General features: G+C 42.4%; 1 protein-coding gene across 2 annotated transcripts in view; it reads right to left on the minus strand.

Moving 5' to 3' along the window:
- Positions 1 to 22,856, minus strand: part of slc12a5a (solute carrier family 12 member 5a) — a 152,366-nt gene that overhangs the window by 91,006 nt on the left and 38,504 nt on the right. Inside the window, exon 1 of one of the 2 annotated variants that reach the window (XM_070993841.1) lies at positions 4,582 to 4,998. The exons of the other annotated variant lie outside the window; for it this stretch is intronic. Coding sequence (XP_070849942.1) covers positions 4,582 to 4,636 — 55 coding nt within the window. The 5' untranslated portion in view covers positions 4,637 to 4,998. Of the gene's footprint in view, positions 1 to 4,581; positions 4,999 to 22,856 lie in introns of those variants that run through there. 2 annotated transcript variants of the gene reach the window in all.

Below are 22,856 nucleotides of genomic sequence, written 5' to 3' on the forward strand. Positions count from 1 at the left end.
CCAAAACGCAAAGATTTACCATCATATACAGTGACGGAGTAATTCCTCACAATTGGAAGTTGGAATGGCAACAACAACAACCATGCAATTTCCTGTTGATCAGCTAATTGATTGATCGATTGATCATTGCAGCTCTAAAGATGGATGGCACTGTAGATGGAATAACATGTGAGCAGTTAGCATAGTTAATGTATTTAACACCAACATCTCCACAGTCAGTTTAGCTCTACATTATGCATGTCACAGATGTTAGTCTGCATTGCATGTACCTGCAGTGCAGTAGCACTGAGGACGTTGCCCTCCGGCTGCTTCTTCTTGTATGAAATCCAGTTATAAATATGTACACAATATGCTTTTTTATACTATTTATGGTTGACATTAGCCATTCAATGCATTTATATTCTGGACATAAATACCCCTGTACATATAATATTCATTCAAGCTGCCTTCAAACACGTGAGGGAATCACAGGAAATGAGTTATGTATGTAATCCAGCTTTACTGTTTTTTTCTGTAATTTGATCACATTAATATCAGCCTTATTTGTACTGCTCACTGTGTAAAGTTAATGCTAATGCAAACTGAACATCACCTAGAGTTGCTGCTTAACATTAAAAGTGTTCAAATGACGAACCACAGGGTGCCTCTTATTGTGAAGCAGTCACAGGAAACGCAGGGCATTGGCTTGCAAGAGTCTACAAAACAAGAATTATGGCTTTTTACAAATTTTTGTCAGCCAGTCTGTTTTAAATATAAAAGGAGCAGCCACGGTGAGCTGTTGGAGGAAGATTTGCGGCTGCACATTCTCAACTGCTTGTGTGCAGTGTGAAATTAAATCATGGTTGCAACTATTATTGACTGACTTCTTTATCAAAACCACGTACATTTGTTTGGCTGCGCTGTAAACAGACACCTGTTGCTTATCTGTTGTATTTCTGACAAAGCAGCTGCTAAAGGAGTGATTTCTGCAACGACAACTAGGACTTGCTGTTACCATGGTAACCCCAGAAATCACGAGAGTTGCAACTTTAATATTTATTGCAACTTCCACGTACTTTCTGTCTCAATACAATTTAAAGTTACTATTTATGTTAGTGTATATACGTACTATTTATTTTTGCTTTCAAGCTTCAGTTGTGCATAGTAGATGCTCATACTCCATATGATAGTGTATTTTTAAAAAGGTTACTCATCTGCACTGTGACACTTCCATCTCCCTGCATGGGATCGATAAAGTGTACTTTATCTCACAGAGCCAATAATGTTTGGAATGTTTTCTAAATAAGCCTCCAGAGTGTGATCTATCTGGACTGAGCAGGCTATCAGCTGTCAGCTGACCTGCTGAGCCACAGACTGTCCAGGCAGAACATGAGCAATATTCAATTATGCACACGTTACAAAAACTACTCACTCATTAAACTGGAGCGAATAAACTGAACTGACACATTAATGAACGACTGAATACATAAATGAAAAAATGCAGACAGTAACAAACATTTGGAGAAGTAGCATGAAATTACTTTTGCTTGCTAACAAGAACTCGGGCAGTTGAACACTAACAGCTCCTCTTAATACGCCACCATAAACAACTAGAGCTCTGGCTGTCCGAGCAAAACACTGTTTACACTGCGGCTTGTCATTGCAATGATGACAGAGCTGAACACGAGTCACTATTTGTCGTATATGTGTTACAAAATGAAACTACGTAAAATGGTACTCTCTACAATGAAACACTAGAAAACAAGAAACAAACCGCTGAAACACAACATCATTCTACACCTGCCCAGGAAACCAGTCTTCCACCCCCTCCTCATTTTGGTATCCATCATCCTGCATCACTACATCTTCTCACAAAAGCAGGCTCTGCCTCCTTGCACTGCTGACACCTTGCCCATCCACTGCTCCAGAGAGAAACCTGCAGATAATTAACAACATGGTGGGAGAGCAACAGGACACCTTATTTATATAAGACGAGCTGAGCCTCAACATGCATTCACTTTGGTTTGGTTTTGGTTTCCTCACTAGCTTTTTTTTTTAAATTTCCAAGAGAATTATGCCTTTCATCTCTGCATGCTTATAAAAAGGTGCACAGTGCAAAAGCATGGCCCTTCAAACACACACACTTCCACTCTGATGCTGTATGTAATGCGTTGTGTTGTCCTCTCCCGGGCTGTAACCCAGCCGTGTAATGAAGGCTATAAATCAGCACCTTGGACAGCACTAGGCAGCCCTGAGCTCCTGGATATACGTACTGCTGGAGTCAGGCAAGAGAGAGGGGGGAGCTGCTTTCAGCACCGGAGGAGAGCGGACAGCGACAGCCTCTGACATTCCTACTGTAAAGAGGCGAAAAGCCCTCCCTATCTCGAGCTGGCCTGCATCGTACTGATGACTAAACATTGTTATTGAGGTTGTTGCACAGCTAGCTTAGCAGAGCTGTGATTCAGATGAAAGGGATGGAGGGGATGGATGTGTGTGTGTGTGTGTGTGTGTGTGTGTGTGTGTGTGAATGAGGTCCTATCCTGAGAGATGCAGCTACTGCAAAGTGACAAAAAGAGAGAGATAGGGAGAGTATGACACGGGGGGTGGGGGGTGGGGGGTAGAGATTCAGGAATGTGTTGGGAGAAAGTGGTGGTGGGCACCCGTCTGAGGGTCCAACATGGCTCTGTGCACATGCACATTACATGCATAGGTTAAGCATTATCCTGGAGCAGATAAAAGGGGACAGCCTGACAAATGAAACAGACATCATTGTATAGCAGGAGAGGCGATGAGCTCCAATCACACACACTCCTCGGTACATTAGCATGTGCTCAGTTTGAACATGCGTGCCAACTTTAAAACACTGCACACACATGGATGCATACACACGCACCTTTGTGCTCAAAGGTAGAGGCACACACAAAGACAGCAATGCTCAAGTAATCATATTAGCTTAACACTTCTGCGAGTGCTGTTATGTGGCTTTATGTCACGCTTGGTAACCTGCCCTTGATGGTTCCAATTCACTGCACTTATAAACGGGGTCACGCTTCAACCTGCCAACCAACCTCTTACAACTGCTGTCCGTGCTCTTAGCGCACCATTGTAATCCCCCCCTCCACAAAAAAAAGAAAAAAAAAGAGATGCCCGCATTAAGTTAAATATTCATGTTCCCAGCACCAGTCTATTTTTATCATTAAGCCCTCACAGGTAGGAGAAGCAGCACAGTGACTGTTCTCTCATCCGCAACCTGTCTCTCCAGTGCATCCCTGAGAGTCCAGGACTGACAACAACGGGGAGATTTGTGCGTAACACAGAATGGGAGACATGAAAGAGCGAGAAAAAAGCTTAGACAAATGTAGAGAGCAAAAGGGAAAAAAGAGGGCAATGAGGGATAGAGCTCGGCCTTGAGATAGAGGCGCGTGCAGAGATATGGAAATCCTTAACGTATAGCAGAGTGGAAAAAGAAATACTGCCGGTTTGCAGCTTCTGCAGAATCGAATGAGCCAACGGGTATGAGAATGGCAGCCAAACCAAAGTTATCAGGGACTTTCACTGCATTCATGACTTAATGCTGTTCTGAAATGTGCAGTGCTTGTCACCAGCACTTAGTAAAATAGGTTCAATTTCTGTCTGGGCCTGAGAAGGTATGTGCTCTCTGGTGAACAGCTGGTATAAGAGCACTTACAACAGTGCTCTGCACAAACCAGCAACCTACAGGTTTTCATCCTGAGAGCCTGCAGAGACTGAGGACTGGGCTGAGCGATGGGGATTGGATGGAGGGCTGATTTTGACAGCTGGGGGCGAAGGGATTAGCAGCAATGGTGGCTTTGTATCTGTAATTGTGAGTGGCTGTGAGAGTGAGTGTGTGTGTGTGTGTGTGTGTGTGTGTGTGTGTGTGTGTGTGTGTGTGTGTGTGTGTGTTTGTGTACACAAGCCCATACTGCCTGTCCACAGAGCACCATATGTGGTGGGAGTATTTATGTTGCCATGAAGAGTGAATTGGACGGCTGCACCAGAAAAACACTCAGTACTGTGAGTGCATGTACTATGTTTGATTGTATGTCTCTGTTTGTATGCGTGTGTATGTATGTGTGTTGGTAAAAGTGTGTGTGTGTGTGTGTGTGTGTGTGTGTGTGTGTGTGTGTGTGTGCTGGACAAAGCTGTAATGCCCTTACACTCGCCATCCATCGTATGGCGTGAGCCCATTACTATTCCTGTCACAACAGCCTTGCAGTAAGAGCAGCAGCAGAGGAGCCAGGCAGGCCGACCACCGTACAATGCTGTAACACTCACATGCATGCACGCATGCACGCACGCACAGACACACACAGACCCCCCCCCCTTCCAATGACCGCTCACTCTGATCAGGATACGCGTGTAAACCTAAATTGTGCATGCTGTTGTTGAGCGAGGCATTTCTGTACTACATATATTAACTCCCCTCTATGCGTTTCCATGCATTTGCGTGGGCAGATGTACAGTATCTGTGTGTCACTGTATATGCATATCTGCTCGTGTGTGTGTGTGTGTGTGTGTGTGTGTGTGTGTGTGTGTGTGTGTGTGTGTGTGTGTGACTGCATGACACATCCCATCACTCACCCTGGCTCTGCGCTCCCCCGTCCCCCTCCTCTGTGTCGGTCAGGTTGTTAAGCATCCCGGCTCCTCTACGGCACTCTTCTTCGGCTGCGGAGCGATGTCACCGATCGAGCTCTCGGCGGCTCTCCCTGCGCTCCACCCACAGCTATACAGCCACAGAAATTGGGGGGAAGCAGCGTAGAAAATATGCCAGCCGGATGCTCTTCGCTCCTCTTCGCTCCTCGCTGCCCGTAGGATGCACGAAGAGAGGCAGCAGGAGAGAGAGAAGGATTTTTTTCTCCCCTTTGTAGATCCTCCTCTTGACGTCTCTTCTCCGCTGGCTTGTAAGCGTGACTCTCTCACTCTCTCTCTGTTGCTCCCTCTCTCTCTCTCTCTCTCTCTCTCTCTCTCTCACTCTTCCTCTCTCTGTTGCTCTCTCTCTCTCTTCAGGAGGGGGGGGGATGGGGGAGGAGGGAAGCTGCAGGAGTTTGGTAGATGATGGAACGCCTCAAAGCTGCACATTTGCTCTCTCCTTTTTCCCTCTTTCCTTCTCTCTGTCTCTTTCTTGCCTTCCTCTCTCCTGATCTCGATCTCTCCCACTCACAGATACAAAAAAAAAAACACTGACTCTCCCTTGCTCAGATGATGCTGCTCAGTCACTGTAGCTGCCAAACTGATTGCATATTCAAGCAGTAGTGTGATTTCTTGTATATCTATTTCTCCCCTCCCTCCCAGCCTCCCTCTTTTCAGCGTGGCTGTCAGACACAGAGGTGATTGGGGAAGTGGAATTGATGCTGTTAGAAGAGTGAGCAGGCGGTAGCCTCACTGCTCTGATGTTTTCTGTCCACAGAGGTGCATTATGCATCAGCGTTTCCTCCTGTCAGCTTTGTAATAAGCCGACACGCTCGCTCTCTACTTTAATGTCAGATGCAAATAGAGCCTCTGTTTCCTTCAAGTGGTGAACAAGCCCTATCAACATCATCTGTATGCAGTTATGATAAACATGGAGAGCCATGCACTCAGACACGCACAGACACAGAAAGACACACTGTATGACAGGGTGCATCAGCAACCGTTGGTTTTGTATATGCACACACCGATCTGCCTCTCTGCTCTCTCTGCATAAGCAGCTAACAGAACAAGGCATTGTTCTTTATCTTTTCATTTCTTCTTGTACTCCACACTTTAGAGTGCAGAGATGTTTGCTTCCAACTGAGAGGACTCTGCACGCTGTATGCTGTCGGCACAGCACAGAGCCTCACTGTCAATTAGACCGGTCTCATTTTGATCCATGCAGATTCATTTTGATCTGGTACACAGTGTACCGTGTGCAAAAACGCGTGTAGTATGAAGACACTCCGTGTGTGTGTTTCTATGCGTGTCCCAGCCGTTGTGATCCTACACCAGTGATATGAAAGCAATTAATCTTGGTTTTTGTCATGGTAGCACTGATGCACAGAATACATTTCAACAAAAAGAGAAGGAGGAAAAATATAATGGCATGCTCGGCTCCAGTGAATAAATTTATTACCAATGTCTCAAACAAAACTGGTTTTGTCAAGGTACAATTACCTCGACAAAGAACCAATACCTTGAAGCTTGGCAATAAATTTCTTCACTGAGCTTTGTGTACAGATACATTTCTCTCTCTTTGTTCATTAGTACTCACACCATAGCCAGCAGTTTGTTTGTAACAACAAGAGACATGCACAAATTAAATTATAATATCCATGAGGGAACAGCCTTTGCATTCACATAGCTGAAATACTCAGTTGGTTCAACTGTGGCCTGAACACTCATCATTGCTTGGTGTAGTTTATACTATATACTATGTAGTTTCTGGTTAGTTTTACTGTTCATTATTAAAACACAAGTACACCGTTTGCTGCAATAATGGGCCCCCAGCTGAGGTGAGCAGGGGTACTGTACTGGAAAACTCTGTAAACCACAAATGCATTTCTGCTTTAAGACACCAGCTGATGTATGTAGACATAGTACTGATCCATAATAGACATCCAGGGTAAATGAGAGTCCTGCCCTGCAGCAGTCACCGTTGGCAAGCCATTTACTCCACAATGATTAGTTCTTACTGCTGTCATTTGGATGTATGGAAGACGAGTAAATGGTTGGACAGCGCTAGGCAGCCCTGAGTAAATGGTGAGCTCATTCGTGCTGTGGATACCAAGCTTCTGTTGAGCTGCATTAGGACAACAACCCAGTTTAATGTCTACTCAACGATTTAAGCTGTTAAAGCTATTTAAGCTCAGCTATTTCAGCTTTTACCTATGCTGCTTTATGTTGGATCGATTTTCTGTTGAGTTTTAAGTATTTATATAAAATGTCCATGTCAGCATGAGCATTGCCATCTAGCTTGCTGTGTATGTGGTCCATGCTAAAGAAAAAATTAAAGCCTGAGTAAATTAAGGATGCTCGGGTAAAACAGATTTGCACTATCATGTTTCCCGTGTGTCCCTATTTTTTAAACTAGCGGTACGGGCGGTCACACTAATAATTTAATTGGTGACATGGCTGACTAATGTGACAACAGTGCCAATATTTAGGTCTGGAAACTGCAAGCAGCCTGTGAGACTGTTAAACTTGGTTGACAAATGATGAACAAGCCACTTGATCAGACAGCAATTGAGGAAAACCTGCCAGCCACGTATGACAGACAGCTCAAGTAGAGCTGAAACACTCATATGTGACATGCTCAGTAGTCAGTTTGAGGGGGAGTGCCACCCACCTTGATTAATCCCCCAGTAGCAGAGAGATGGCAGGGGCAGAGGGGTTGTTGAGCTGAATATGTTCTAGTCTAGTTTATCTGACTCATTGACGCCTTATCTGTTGGAGGTTTTTGCATGTTAGAATCCGTGGCCCTGAAATATCAGTGGCCTCACAGTTCTGTGTATTATTAAGCCCATGGCGCTGTCCGTGGTGCTGAAGCAGCAGAGGCATATGGAACTTTTTCCCTCAGTCCCATACTGGAAGAGCAGGAGGATCATAGAGAGATACATCTGTGCTGGGTGAGACCCATGAGGATCACCCCCATCCCTCCCCCAGGGCCATCCCCCATGTTAAAAATTAACAAATCACCGACTGGACACTTTCTGCAACACAAATCCAACACACTCTTTGAAATCAGGTGATCTATTTAAGCTCTCCGTGCTCAGCTCACTCCACTGATCTGCCTAAGATGCTACAGCTGCACCACAGCACTGCATCATCACTGACATCATCACATCGCTTACAAAGAGCATTTAAATCAGCCCACATCCAATCCAGCATCCACCTGTAGGGTCAAATTTCCCCCAAAGAGAGGTGAGAGAGTGAGGTGAATTTAAACATCCCAGCCTGGACACCACACGTTGACTGTGCAAGGCACACACTGACAGAACTGTTCCATGCGAGCTGGCTGGATGAAAACTTATTTTGCACCCAACCAAACCAGCTGACTGTAGCTAACACCCTGCCAAATCTCAGCTCATGTTTTGAGCAAGAGGGAAACAAGGCAGGCAAAAAGCCAGTTGTAAATTTGAGTAAGTTGTTGTTTTACATTGTTGGGCAATTTAACGTCTTGTTTGGCAACACTGGCCATGAAATAGGGCTCCTTTATGATGAATGTGTGAATTTGCATTTTCTAAATCAACAGGTCAAAAAGCATTTTACACATAATGCTAGAGAATCACATAAAACATCTATCATATGATCAGTTGTTGATCAGCTACATGATGACTCAGCTGTCTATATCACTTTTGTGGTGCTAGTTTACAATCAGCTCACAACAGATAGTTTGAAGAAGAGGGAAATCTGGTGAGAAGAAGAAGAAGAAGGGAGAGGAGAGAGGGAAGCTGGTTGTTGCATCACCTAAGCAGAACAAGGGACAAATGAGAGCATGCTCTTGTTGGGCAGATGATGACAAAGAATGTGTTTACTTCAGGATGTTTGCCAACCACTTCAAGGAACTGGTCTATTGCATTCATCTGCCAGTCAATACCGCATTTACAGCAGTCTGCTGGGTGTTTAAAAAGGAGCTGCCGTTCACTCTCTATGTTCTCATCATTTTCAGAAACACCACAATAATGGCTATGCAACACAATCTGCAAGATTACAAAAGATTGTAAGCAGGTGTTGGATCTCAAAATGCATTGAAATCAAAATTGTTGTTTTCTTTTGCACCATTTATATACAAAGATGCATTTGATGACAAGAATATATTGTGTCGCAAGGCAATCAGAAGTAAGAATGAACGAGGAAGATGGCAAGCAAGCACTGAAGCTCCAGGGCAGAGGGAGCTGCTGGCCCAATAGAGAGAGAAAGAACAAACCAAAACACTTTTCAAAATCAAGAAACGTATCGATAAGACTCGATGAAGTTGTAACAGAGAAATTTCTGAAAACTGCAGAATGCAAGAAAAAGTTATTTCAACTTCAACACTCAATGCACTTACAATTTTTTTTCCCCAGCCACAGATTTAGAAACAGCACAGACTCAATCAAACAGATCTGAGGTGAACGTGACGAGTTTACAGAGTGCTTCAAATAAAATGAACTTTATTATCTAAAGCGGGAAATTCATCGGTCAGAGGTTGAGATGCGCATCGCTGCAAGAGCGGTTCATTTCACTGATATACCAAAGGTTTCTGGAGACAAAACCAAATCCTGCAAAGTGTTTTCTTCTTATTTGGTTCAATTCAAGGCAGCAGAAAGTCTAATTACTGCAATTCACATTTTCTGTGGGCACTATTCTGTGCGTGTACTGCTGACTCAATCAAGCATCGGAGGGCTTTCTTATTTCTTAAGCAGTATGGCTTGCTGACAGTGTCTTGTCAACAAACAGGGTCCTGTTATTGGATTAGCCCAAACCCCTACAACAATCAGCCCCTGCCAAAAGTAACTCTTTGGCTACAGAATGGGGGGTAGAGGCCGTAGAAGATGCATGTATTGTAATACTACAATGATACTAAAATTGGGACACTTCTTCTGAGCACCTGTATGTGTGAGAGTGTAAAAATACATGTAGTGTTTGAGCCTACGGGCATTGTAGTCAACAGGCAGAGTCGTTGACAATAAAAAATAAATCGTGTAGCTACTACTAAACGACTGCCGTGGGTTTGGCAGGATGTACGATAGAGAGACACAGACAGCGAGAGAGAGAGAGAGAGAGAGAGAGAGAGAGAGAGAGAGAGAAGAAAGGGAGAGTTCGACAAGGGTATTGACAAATAAGAGGCTTTATGACTAAATGCAGATACATGAGTCACACATTTTCCTATAGTTGTACTTGTTGTGACTGATTACATGCGTGTGAGCCGACATTCATGCGCGAGCCTACTTGTGTGTGTGTGTGTGTGTGTGTGTGTGTGTGTGTGTGTGTGTGTGTGTGTGTGTGTGTGTGTGTGTGTGTGTGTGTGTGTAATTTTGTTTGTACATCACGTTTTCCTCAGAGGAGTACTCCTACCAATTAATCACCTTTAAGAGAACAGTTTTCAAAAGGGTTTTTGAAACAGAAAGGCTAAATTTACATTTTCAAGGGTTCGACTGGAGCCTCATTCAAATGTCATGAACTTGTAGCCGGGCTCTAAACAGGAGCATGAACGGGACAGTTGTTGTTGAGTAATGTTTTACTGAACGGAGCCATACTAAGGTCATATTAACCTGCTCCACTCTACTCAAGAGTCTGCTAATGAAGTAGAGAAACTCACACACTCCACATACTTTTAATGATGACAGGCCATGGTCAAAAGAAATTCAATTATGTTTCTGAGCAGGGCTCGCTGACCTCTGGTGACCTTGTGTCATCAGAAGGGGGGGAGGGTGCGAAAGGGAGGGCGCCGGCCTTAAAGAGATACAAGGAGTAAACGGATGTGAGCCGAATCACAAAAAGGAAGAGAAGAAGAAAGAACTCATGTCGGATTTTTTGGCAAATCTGTAAGTTCTCTAATCAACTTAGTCAAGCTATGAGAAGGATTTAGTGGGCTATGGTGCGTAAGCCAATGCATCTGAGATGATGCTAAATTAGACTACACTGTACTACCATCCACTAAATCTCACACTACATAATAAAGTACAGCACACAGTGAAGCTAAATAAACAGAATGTGCTAGGACTTGATTGATAGAATTTCATTCAGCCCATTGATTTTGGTTCTTATCTGGTACCGTTTATCAATAATTATTTAAGTAAGAAAAAATACCAGTACAGCAGGTTCAATAAAAAACACACCTTTGTACTTAGAGGAATACTTTTGGGAAGTAAGCTTATTCACATTCTCTTGGACAATTAGATGACAAGATCAACGCCACTCTCATGTCCCTGAGGCAAATATGATGCTATAGCCAGCAGCTGGTTAGCTTAGCTTAGCATCACAACTGGAAACAGAGGGAAAGAGCTAGCCTGGCTCTGCCCCACTCATTAACATGTTAAATCTTGTTTGTTTGAGCCATACAAAAAAAGTGTAAAATGACCAGTTGTGGTTATGTGCCAAATATTTCTTGGCCAGGCGCAATAACTTCTCGAAGTCTCCACTCGCAGTGATGGGGAGTCCAAACGTAGTGTAGCTCTGACATGCTAGACGACATAGAGACTCCTCTTTAACACTATTTGTCTTCTCCATTAAGCCACATAAATATATATAAAAAAAAAAAATAAAGTCTTATTCTGATGACATTACATTAAGTATCACATTTTCGAATGCTGGAGCCAGCCTTCCTGACGCTCTCAGGATGTGAGGTGAAATGCATCAAAAAGCATGTTTCTTAAATCCTCAGGGCTTATCAATGTGTGACCTGTTCCGGTTCAGAACCAGTTTTCAGTCCCTGACTTTAGGACGCGCAGAGGTTAAACTGCACAGCGGTGAGCGGCTCAAGGAGCTTGGGTTCTTATAGATAAAGCGAGAGGACAACCACTTCCAGCCTACAGTATCAGTAGCAGAGTCTCGTCTCCTTGTGTGCTGTGGTGTCTTGGACTCCTGCCAGATCATTATGGCCTGTCTGAGCACCTCCAAACATTGACAAGGGCATGCGGCATTTACCAGCATCCAGCGGCCAAAGACACAAAAGGCCTGGACACAGTTAAACTTCAGCTGGACACAAAAGACGCAAAGCTAAACAACAAAAATTCTCAGGAAGCTTAAAAGGCGCTTCCTTGCTACTCATCTCCAAGTGTGCGGCTAGAGGAGCGTCAAAAGTTTTAAAATGAAACAGCATCTGTAATATTCTCCCTCTGAATTCCCTCAGTGGCTGAAATCAAAAAATATTTTGAGTGAGAGAAGGCACTTATACTTAAATAATGCAGTACATGGGCTTTCTTCATCTGTCAAAAACCTCAGGCAGAAACGCTCAGTCGGCATTCGTGTTAGATGCATCTAAGCCTCCAATTTCATCCCCAAAATGATGACGTTCACAACAGGTTTGCGTTGGCTTCACACAAACACAGGCTTGGCTTGGTTTAGACATTTTTATATGTGTAGAGTTTATAGTTAATCAGCCCAAAATAGCCCTCCGAAGTCAAATCTTTACTTGATGATGGCTGCAATAAATCTAATTGAAGCTACATTGTCATGAATAATGCATTTTGGTTTTCTGTCTCAGCCATTTTGTGAATGAAATATGCAAACATCAAAATGACTTCCATAAACATAATGCGAGGCTGATGTGCACACAGTGTTGCTGCGGAGCTATACTGAAACAATTTGAGAATGCAGTTTGTTAGCACAATGCTCGAGCACTTCTGTTGATGAGTTCAGCTCGACTAGATTTCCCATGTGTCTTATTCTCTCTCTCTCTCGCCACTGTAAATCTGATCATGCTCTGCTCAAAGAACTGTCTAATATCCTCCTACGGCAAGCCTGAGGACAAATACAAACATACACGCATGCACAAACACTAAAGGATATAATTATCAGTTTATTTGTATAGAACTGTGTTAGGACGGGCTCATTGAAATTTCATGGCAGCTGTATGAATTTAGCTCTGTTCTCCTCATGGCACATTTACAGTAGGCTGGGGATGATAATGGATGTTATTCAGGGGAGGCTGGGTGGATTCCATCAGCTGTCCATCAGTCCACCTGGTGACGCCAAATTGAATAACAAGTGTACACCCACTGTGTTAACTCTCCTTATTGAATCGACCCGCTTTTTTGGAATTTGTCCTTCACAAACAAATCTAATCATAGCTCCGTCCCTTGCGAAAGGCTGATTTTGCAATATGAAAGCACACTACTCTGACTGTTTTTATTGAATACGAGCAGGAAACCTGATGGAGGGACAAAGGAAAAGAGAAGGGCAGAAATCAATTCTGAGCAATAGCGTAAAACTTTTGAAAGCTCAGAATGTGTCCTTGTTAGCCCCCAGCTGATGGGATATTGTTACATAACTTAGCAACATAATTTATTGTTCAGCAGAGCTGAGAGTCTACTACATGTGTACGGTGTCAGGGATTTGTTAAGTGCTGACACCTGCAGGGCTGGCAGAACCTCTTGGCCCTCAGAGGAGTTGTCAAGTAATTAATCTGAGAATAGTCAGGGCAGCCCTGAGAAATGAGCCCCCACATCTGACAAGGCTTTGATTGGACAGACAGGCATCTGAAGATGTGAGGGAGATTCCTGTGGCCTCGACAGGGAGAGCGAGGAGATCAAAGTGGTCTGGTGATGTCCCGACACAGCAGAGCCGGGCTTCTGTTTGCTCTAAACATGTTTTATCTGATGAGGCTCGCTGGCCAATCTCAGAGCGTTGTCTTTCTAATCGCCTAATCCTTCTACAGCAGCTGCTGGCTCCCAGAAAAAAACTGACAAATACAGAGGTCATCTACTCTCTCTACATGCTGACTGTGTTAAAGGTAGTCTTCTGAGTATGTGTTGACAGATGTGTGAATGCTTGTGCGTTGGTGCAAACATGAAAGACTGTGAATACTGAAGCTGATTTAAGGATTTCCGGTGAATCAAACCCATTACTTTTAATCCACAGAAATCCGGCTCAGCCAAAAGCAGCAGATTGATAAAGCTGATGGCAATCTTACCTTAGGCTTGTAATGCAAGGGACAGACAAGGCTCGTGAAATAAAAGCAAAAATTGCAAGTTACAGGTTAAAAAACCCCACCTTGAATGTCTTGAAATTCATTAAAATTAACATTATCTTGATGACAACCACACTCATTTATGCAGCATATTTGAAACACATGTTGTGGGAGTGTGCTGACTGAGAATAATCTTTCATAGTGACTGACGAAACTTTACTGCACAGCATTTATGTTTATGCCAATGATTTGATGCATCGCTCACTGCAATTACTGTAATGTTTCACTGAATCTTTCCACTTGTCCCATTGTTTGAATGCCGCACAATAAGGCTCTGCAGCACTTTGGTGAAATTACCTTCTACATCAAAAGACTGACAATACCACGAGCATGAACACATAAAATTTAGCAGCCTCCTACAAACCATCAACCTGAGGCGCAGCCTGTAGACTTCATCCTCGTCTCTCTTTAACTTGAATTTTGGCTCATTTAGAGTTTTTCATTTCCAAAGTGGTTTATTTAATGAATCCCATTCATTTACGCATAAGAAACGATGATTAAAAGGGAAAATCACTGTAATTATTAGGCTGTTGCAGAACATGAATGACAGGTTATATTTTAGAGACGCTGAACATGAGTGACCAGGTTAAAATGGTGAATGGTTGAACATGTTTATTTTAAAACTGAACTTAAAAATGCTCTGCAGTAAATATGCTTAATGTTGAAAAAAAAAAAAAACTCACTAATTTAATTACTGTTATATCACCAAGTCTGAATAGCAGATAAATGCAGAGAGCTCTTTTTACCTGATAATCTATCCAGCCTGAAGAGTTCCACATTCAGGTTTAATCTGTATACTGATGTACTAAACTTCTTTTAAGCACACTTATCCAAGTCTGATTATGGTGCAGTGCAATGTGTTCTGCTGTGATCATATACTGAAACCCAGCATCACTGCTTTTTATTCACACTATGGCATATATATTTTGCATCCTAACTGATTTGCTATGTGTTTTTTTTATGTTTCATCTCTTTAGTTAAATCTTAAGTGAATATAATGCATTTATCAAAACTGGATGTATTATTTCCCTGCGGGAGATCAAAAAAGTGTGTCTGAGTCTCAATCTGAATACAAAATATAAACAAAACAAAACAGAACTGATATATACTCAACTGAAAACAGTCAATATATTTAACTTTATACCTCATCAACTTTTGATGATTGATTTTTGTAAATATCTGCTTATTCTGAATTTGATGCATCAACACGTTTCAAACAAGTTGGTTCAGGAGCAGCTAAAGGCTGGGAAAGATGTGGAATGCTCCAAAAACACCTGTTTGGAACATTCCACAGGTAAACAGGTTGATTGGTAGCAGGTGATATTATCATGATTGGGTATGAAAGGGGCATCCTGGAAAGTCGCTCACAAGCAAGGATGGAGCGAGGTTCACCACACTTCGTAAAACTGTTGTCAGTAAACACAGTTCGATGCAAATTGCATTCTGGATTTATTGAAGTTTTACAGTGTCCTTTTTGGGAATCAGGGTTGAAGAAATATTGTGTAACTGCTATTGTACAGAGATAAATCAGCCAAGCTAAAAAAAAAACAAAAACAAACATATTTACTTACTGCAGATACATCGCTATTGCTGCATATGTTGATCCATGAGTAACAAGAGATTATGGGACTGAAATATGTTTACCAGAGAGCACAGGCAGGTTCATTTTTCAGCTCCAAATTCTTTTTAAAAGTTATGGATTCCTTATTAAAACTGCAATATGTTGAGGTTAAAAAATGATCTTTATCATTATCAGGTATTAGAAACTCTTAAATATTGATATCTGTATCAGCCTCAGAAATCCAGCATCAGTCGGGCTATAAGGGATCGACATTGTTATCGTGTGCAACACAGAGTATTGAGATAGTATTGTACTGTTAGTTATCTTGTGATTGCTCTACTGTTGAAGATGTTGCAGCATATGTGTGTGTGGCTTATCTGTGTGTGTTTGTGTGTGAGGGGAGGGAGCCTCGGACGTCTTCACACATTAAAAAGGTGAACCTGACAGAACTATTGAGCTGTGGCGGCAGGCAGTCCACGCTGAAACCCCTGAAATGTTAGATAAAGACGTAGCAGGAAGAAAAGCAGCGGCGAGGTGCACCTTGTGCTGGAAAGAAAAAGGCACACAACGGAGGATAAGATGCACTGAGAGAGGAGAGATATGTCTCAAGTGCTTTTGGATGGAGTGTCATACATCGCACCAGTTGCAAATCCATGCGTGTACTGCAGCTGTGCACGTGTGTGTGCGGATGCCTATACTGCCATCCATACGTCTCCATCTCCCCATACATCCACCAGCAGTGCATTAATTCACCCTTTTTTCTATTTTTTCCATTTAAGTCACCGAGGAGGAGGAGGAGGAGGAGAAGAGAAGATATGACCCAGTTTTATTTCCTCCGAAGAAAACAGACGGAGCAACAGAGAGAGAAAAATGAAGTGAGAGCAGAAGAAGAGGAGCGGGGAACATCAGCCTGAATAAGAACAGAAAGTAATGAGGGCTAATTTTCATGCATGGCTCTGCATCTTCTGGCCTACCCGCAACGATCATCAACCCAGTTTGGTCAAACCAGAATACCGAGGCAATCTCTCATCTGAAAACTGTTTGCATACGAGACTCACAGGGCCAGATTTTTTTTTAAAAAAAAAAAGGTGTAGCTGTGACGCATCCTGCCCCAAACACGCACCAGGCAGAGGTCGCAGTTCACGTGCTGTTTGCGTGAATGTCTGCGAGGTGCACCTCTTTCCTCATGGCATATGCATAAGGAGAGAATAATAATTGGTTGATTACGTATTCTGCAAGATTTACTGAGGTCCCACTATTTGCAACCGTCCGTTTTGTGGGGAAAAGGAGGCGTGGACGTAGTGCGGATGGGATTTACAAGAGCCTCAATGGAAACTACAATAGGATAAGAAATGGACAATAAATATAGGGTTATGTAACTAAAAACTGATTATTAGAAACAAAAATCAAGCAAGTAGTTTATTAATTAACAAAATATGTTGATTACCACAATGCAAACAAATAGTAGATGGATGTGTGTGTTTAAGTTGAAGCAGGCCTGTAACATCACTACAGGCTGCATCTAATCATTTCTTTAAGACATTTGTGATTGGCTGCATTTACCTCAGTATAAACATCCATATTAACACCATCTCCACCTGCTCCATCCAGCTGTCTCATTTTTGTTCACCATGAACATGTTTATTGCCTCCTAATGTATCAATAATTCCATATGTATGCTAAAGGTTATAATATCATCACTTTATGAGTAATATTTTTAGTAACAGTGTCAGTTTTCCACAGGTTGAATTGGTCCAAGTAAATTTTTATTGTTGCTTTGATTTCACAGCAATTTGTGATCATCTATACCAGCATACCCAATAATACAGGAGTATACTGCAGAATTTAGCTTTACAATGAAATGAAATACTCCTCAAACAGATCATCAATAAGCTAGAGCATGATGTCAAGAACACCGAGGGCTGTAGGCAGTTCCTTCCAACATACTAAAGGCTTTTGTAGGCTGCTCATGTAAGCTGCTTTAGAGCACAGAACATCTGTTTACATCAGACAGGAGACACTTGACTGAGATGGAAAGGGGGCGATTTATCCAGTGTAATACAAATCAATGTTTGGTTCAGGCTTCACACAAACACAATCAGAGGGATTATCTTAGTAAGGCAGCCATATTTGGTAAATTTGTGGAAATCAAATGCAGTGAATGCTGCGTTAAAAATAAAGAAACTTTCACACCTGGAACAGTAGCCCTTTATATCCCCGATGAGTTGGAGCGGCTCATTTGCTCCGCTCTCGGGAGGACACGATACCTTTCAAAGGAGAAATGATTTCGCAATTGTTGCCAAAAATCTATTTTGTGTCATAATATATGAATTTGGTTCTGTTGCGTAACGTTTAACAATGTTCTGCCTACAGTACTAAAGTAGGAAGGTTTTGAAAGGTTATTGTGAAAGGTGTGTGGGCATCAGGATTTTTATAGACTTTCTACTGTGGTTGCCACTAATTTTGTACACACACACCTACAAACAAAAACTAAACTGACCTCTGTGAGCAGTAGGCTTTTTTTTTGCTGTGTTTGCTGCTAGCTTAGGACTAAACACTGCTGAAAGCCCCCACCTTATTGGTCCTGATGCTTAGCATTTTGTGCATGCCTAAACGTTGACCATGCCACACCGGGATGTCCCATTTGCAACTTTGTTTCTGCTGTGCTAGTCCAGACTGAGACAGGACCGCCATCGCATAAATAAAACAAAAAGACAGAGTCTGTGAGTCTCTTGGATCTTTACTCCTTAATCCCTTTCATCCCCTCACATTCAAAAATAGTCACTTTTTGAGTGGGGTCTGTCTCCATTTAGAAGACACTTGTCAAACATGAAATTTTAACATAAAATACAGCACGACAGGCACTGGCAGAGATTTTGACAAACAGGTGTAATTTAATAATAGCTGTGTTCCATTTAGATATGCTGGGACCAGGTCCCTGCTAATGTGCATGCTGGCTCACTGGCATGGCTTACTGGTGCACATAAAGGGAATAAAGTCATAAATACTGTTGGTTGCTTTTTCCAAGTCAAAATATCTGCTGTGAGGAGTTTCTGTAGATAGCTGAAGAGCAACTTCATTTTCTGAACACGGGATTTAACTTGCACGTCGGCAAGTGCTTGCTAACTAGTTAGCCCTAACGTCTTTATAAGCAGGTGCTCGCCGTGTAACTGTCAACTTGTTTTAATGTTTGATTGCCCCCTTGTGGCCAAAAATCAGTTAATGCTGCTACCATTCACGTGCGATATCAAAGTTACCTTCCCAGGAGCAATTCTTGAGGATTGAACCCCAAAACTCTGAACCAGGTCATCATGCCACACCGTAATGTCAAAGGGCAATCAGTAGCACGTGCGGTAAAGCTTTTATTTTGTATCTACAGCATTTCATATAAAAAATCTAAATTATTTATATAATGTATTAACTCAGTTTAGTGGCTTGATTGCCCATCAAACTGTTTATTTTAGCTTAACTTTTACTGTTCAAATCTAGATAAATAAAATAACATAACATCTTGTGTCTGTATTTTTTTATTCTGTATTTTACACTAATGTGTACTTTTTTCTTGCACTACAGTGACTATGTGCTCTTACCAGCTGCCTATTTGTATTTGCCAGTGGCACATACAGTGACTGACTGAGTGTAAGAGTGCTACCTTTCAAAAATGCATGCATGTACCATGCACATACCATGCATGTACTCCAAATGGTTCAAAAAGAGCTTTCAATTTACTTTGAACAAGCATTTCAGACTAATTTTTACATGTGTACAGCAGTATGTGGATGAACAGGTCTTGAACACAACATCGAAAGTGCTAAAATCCAAACATATAAAGGGTACCTAACCATACATATTTAGCAGCCAGGTGTGTTCTCTCCCTGCTTTGTAACGCACTATTTGTCATAAAGAGCCTCAGGATACGAGTTCCAGATCTAGTGAGCTTCAAAAAGGCCATCGTTTAGCTGTTCATTTAGCTGCACTGCTCCTGTGCAGCTGTTCAAACGTATGGGGCATGCATAAACAGGTCAGCCATTATGAGAGAAAATGTTTCATGACAAGAACTAAGGAAAAGCGGCAAATGCAATGCAATACAGATAAAAATGCAATTTTTGCTGTAACCAAAACTAAAAGGTATCATCAAGATGTCATCTCCTGTTTTAAAAGGTCTCACTCTGTATCGGATATCTAAGAAACTTTTCCTTCATTCATGTGCTTTACCGTGTGCGCTTAAAGCCACAGCTCACACGATATGCTTTGCTCATGAAAGGTCACCTCATTACTGTTACCACATTAAGCAATCTCATGTCAATTTTATGCCACATTGACCTTTGTTTCTATTTTTGTCTGTTCTGCAACAGCACACCTATAGGCTAGTCAGCAAAAAGCTGACATTTCCACCTAAAATACTCAACTGCACTCGGGGAGAGAGTAAACACTGAAAACACATTGAATGGGCAGTCTGCAGAGCAAACCATGTTCTGCATTTAAGCCAGTTACAGTCACAGAGGCTATTTTCCCCACCAATCTGCAGACCTTTACGACCAGGGTGGCCACGGTCACCGCAGGATGTTGATTATTTCAGCAACGGCTCAGACAGCTTCCAGAAAACTGTCTGGGTGCTGAATGGCTCAACACTGGGTGCAGATAAAGGGCGTGTCTGCTCATGGCGGCTTTGTTTGTGGCATTTTCAGCTATTTTTAGCTGTTTTGGTCTCCAGTTTTCATCTACTGTCTGCTGCAAAAGAAATATCTAAACCTCGACATTTACAGTGCAGCTACTGTTGCAGAGAATCTGTTGATGGCAGTTTTGTTTGTGGTTTATGTGAATTCTGCAATATCTCAACATGACAGCCAATCAAACATTAAACGGTCCTTTTTTATGACCGACAAAACAAACAAAACTGACTCTTTTGCAGATGGATTTTCTGTCATTTCTTCTATCTGTTGGCAAAGTGAGCATCAACAATGGATTGTGCTTTGTTTTGTGGTTACAAAACTGGGTAGGAAGCCAAGTGGCAAAGCATGGCTGATCAATAAGGAAGGGATCCTGCACACAATTTGAAGCGCCTTCATTTTGTGGAATAAAAATTCATCGTTTGTCCTGCAGCGGTTTTTCCACCACACCCAATCGTTAAAGCAGCCATAATCGATATTTCGATGATATAAAATACTATATGACAATGAGAAAACAACAGGACAATATAAAAAGTCCACTCCAGGTTTACAGAGCTTTATATCAAGTTTCAGCTCATGGTTTAGCTGTCTGGACTGCAACTTTACTGTTCTGGCTCACTCTCACAGCTCTCACAGCATCGTTTTTGCAGCTTTTTCCAATGAAAAGCTCTAAAAACCCACTGCACACTACCTGCTCAGCACCAAACAGCAGACAGGCACAGCTAGAGACTAGATGTGCACAAAAGTGGAGCATTTCGCAGCTAAAGAGCCAGATATTGTCCTCACTTTGTACTCGCCCCTGTTGTACAGATTTGTGAAATGCGACTGCAGAAAAGCAGCCGATTTTGTGACAAACAGCATGAGCCTCCTAAAACATTCTAAGCAAACTTAAATTTCATATAAACCACCTCAAGCCTTTTCTCCTGAGTCCAAAAGAAAGAGAACACAGTGAGAGATTCCCTGGATAAGCTACTGTCATTTAATGTAAAGGCATGTACTTACTTTTTAAAGAAAGAGAAACCTAAGCATTAAAGTGCAAGTGGATCAATATATGATTGACATCCAGCAGAGTTGTTGGATTCATTCATGTTCAATACAGTTAAGAAACACTGCAAGACCTCTGAACAAGGCTGAGTTCATAATTTATTGATAAAAACACCCTGTTAGCAGCAGTAACTGAGCAGCAGCTGCTGCTTACATTTGGAAGTGACTGAGCACAAAGTGAAGCGGCTCAACCTTCGCAGAGGTCGAACCTCCTCACAGGAAGCCTGTTCACTGCGGAGCAACGTGCAGTACGGTAACAGACCAGGAGGTCGTACCAGCTCTACCCACTGAGGTGAACAGTCTCATCTTCTCTGTAATTAACTGGCGATGGGAGTGGCCCGCATCACTAGAGGGACAATCTGATTGGATCAATTGACACCTCTGGCTTGTGATAGGTGATAATGTCCTATTCTGAGTGGATAATGCGGAGGTAATCTGCCCTGTGGAGATCTCCATCGCTGCCGAGCCCCCACCCAACCCCAACTCTGTTAACAACAGATAATAAGATTACAGCTCGGCCCGTGGCTGATAGAATTACGACCATATCAGGGAGGTAGATCATTTCAGGTTATAGCATGCCACTGGATTCAACTGTAGAGAGAATCACACATTGACTGTGTGTCATCAAACCTTTGCAGTATTGGACCTGCACCCCAGATAGTGACATCATGTCAACATGATTCAACATTTGTCACTTTTTCCATTAATTTATGAAGTTCTTGGAGGTTTCACTAAAGAACTACAATCAATAATCATGATCACTGAAGAAAAACATATAATGATGCAAAGATTGCTGAGAAGCTTGCCAGCGTCTTCACACCGGTATATGATGGGTTAAATGAACAGCGTCAGAGGAAACTCAATTAGATGTAATTTAAAAGTCATTACCTAACAGTGGACTGACACTAGTGCATAAAAAACTCACTATAATCGTTATGGTTGAAAGTTGATGAGTCATAAAAAAGTCAACTGAAAACCTTTTTAATGGCCGATAATCTGCTGTAAGGCAGTGAGAAGGTGCCGTTCTTGCTGTGCAGAAGCAGAAAATTGGCAAGCAACATTGGAGAAGGTGCAGAAGGTGGTGTCAGGGAAGGGAAGGACAGGATGAGCAGCATTATCTTCTCTGTGACACAATGAGGTTCAGGGGAAATATTCTTCATTTTGAATTTGAAGAAAGTAACATTGACGGACTCTCACGCTAACTGGGATTAAAATGTGTGACTCCTGTAAAATTCAGCCCCCTCATCACCACTGGGCCTCTGTAGCCTGAGGCTGTACATGCACAAAGGGGTTTTGCTAACTCCAAACTCAGTACAGGTGCTACCTAAGCAGCAGCTAATCAAACACACACAACAAACTCAACTGGAACTACAGACACCGAAGAAATGTGCGGTCCGCTGCGAGTTTGATTTAGCGCACCCACAAATTAAATGAAAAGGCAGTGGTATGTTGTTGATATAGTGCTGCTGAAGTTTCCACATGCGCGGTGTAGATCTAGTCAGCTTGAAGTGAGAGAATGTCTGCTTCTGAATCTAAATGCTATAATCTTATCTGCCCACTGGAGCAGGAAGCAGAGAGGCACTAAATTCCCTTCTGGTGATTGGCTCTGGCATATCTCTCTCTCTCTCTCTCTCTCTCTCTCTCTCTCTCTCTCTCTCTCTCACACACACACTCACACACACACACACACACACACACACATGTTTTTATCACTTGTGACATTCCATTAACTTACATTCATTTCCTGGAGCCTTACCCTAACCCTAACCACTATTTGCCTATTCCTAACTCTATACCTAACCTAACCTTAGCTAACCTGCAACCCTATCCTCAGTCTGCACCCTAAAATTTAATGATTTACATTAAGGGGACCAGCATTTTGTCCCCATAAGGCAAATGAGTCTGTAAACAGATTTGTCCTCACAATGTGATAAACACCTGGTCACACGCACGC

Source organism: Chaetodon trifascialis, chromosome 3 (assembly GCF_039877785.1).
Source record: "Chaetodon trifascialis isolate fChaTrf1 chromosome 3, fChaTrf1.hap1, whole genome shotgun sequence".
Lineage (NCBI taxonomy): Eukaryota > Metazoa > Chordata > Actinopteri > Chaetodontiformes > Chaetodontidae > Chaetodon > Chaetodon trifascialis.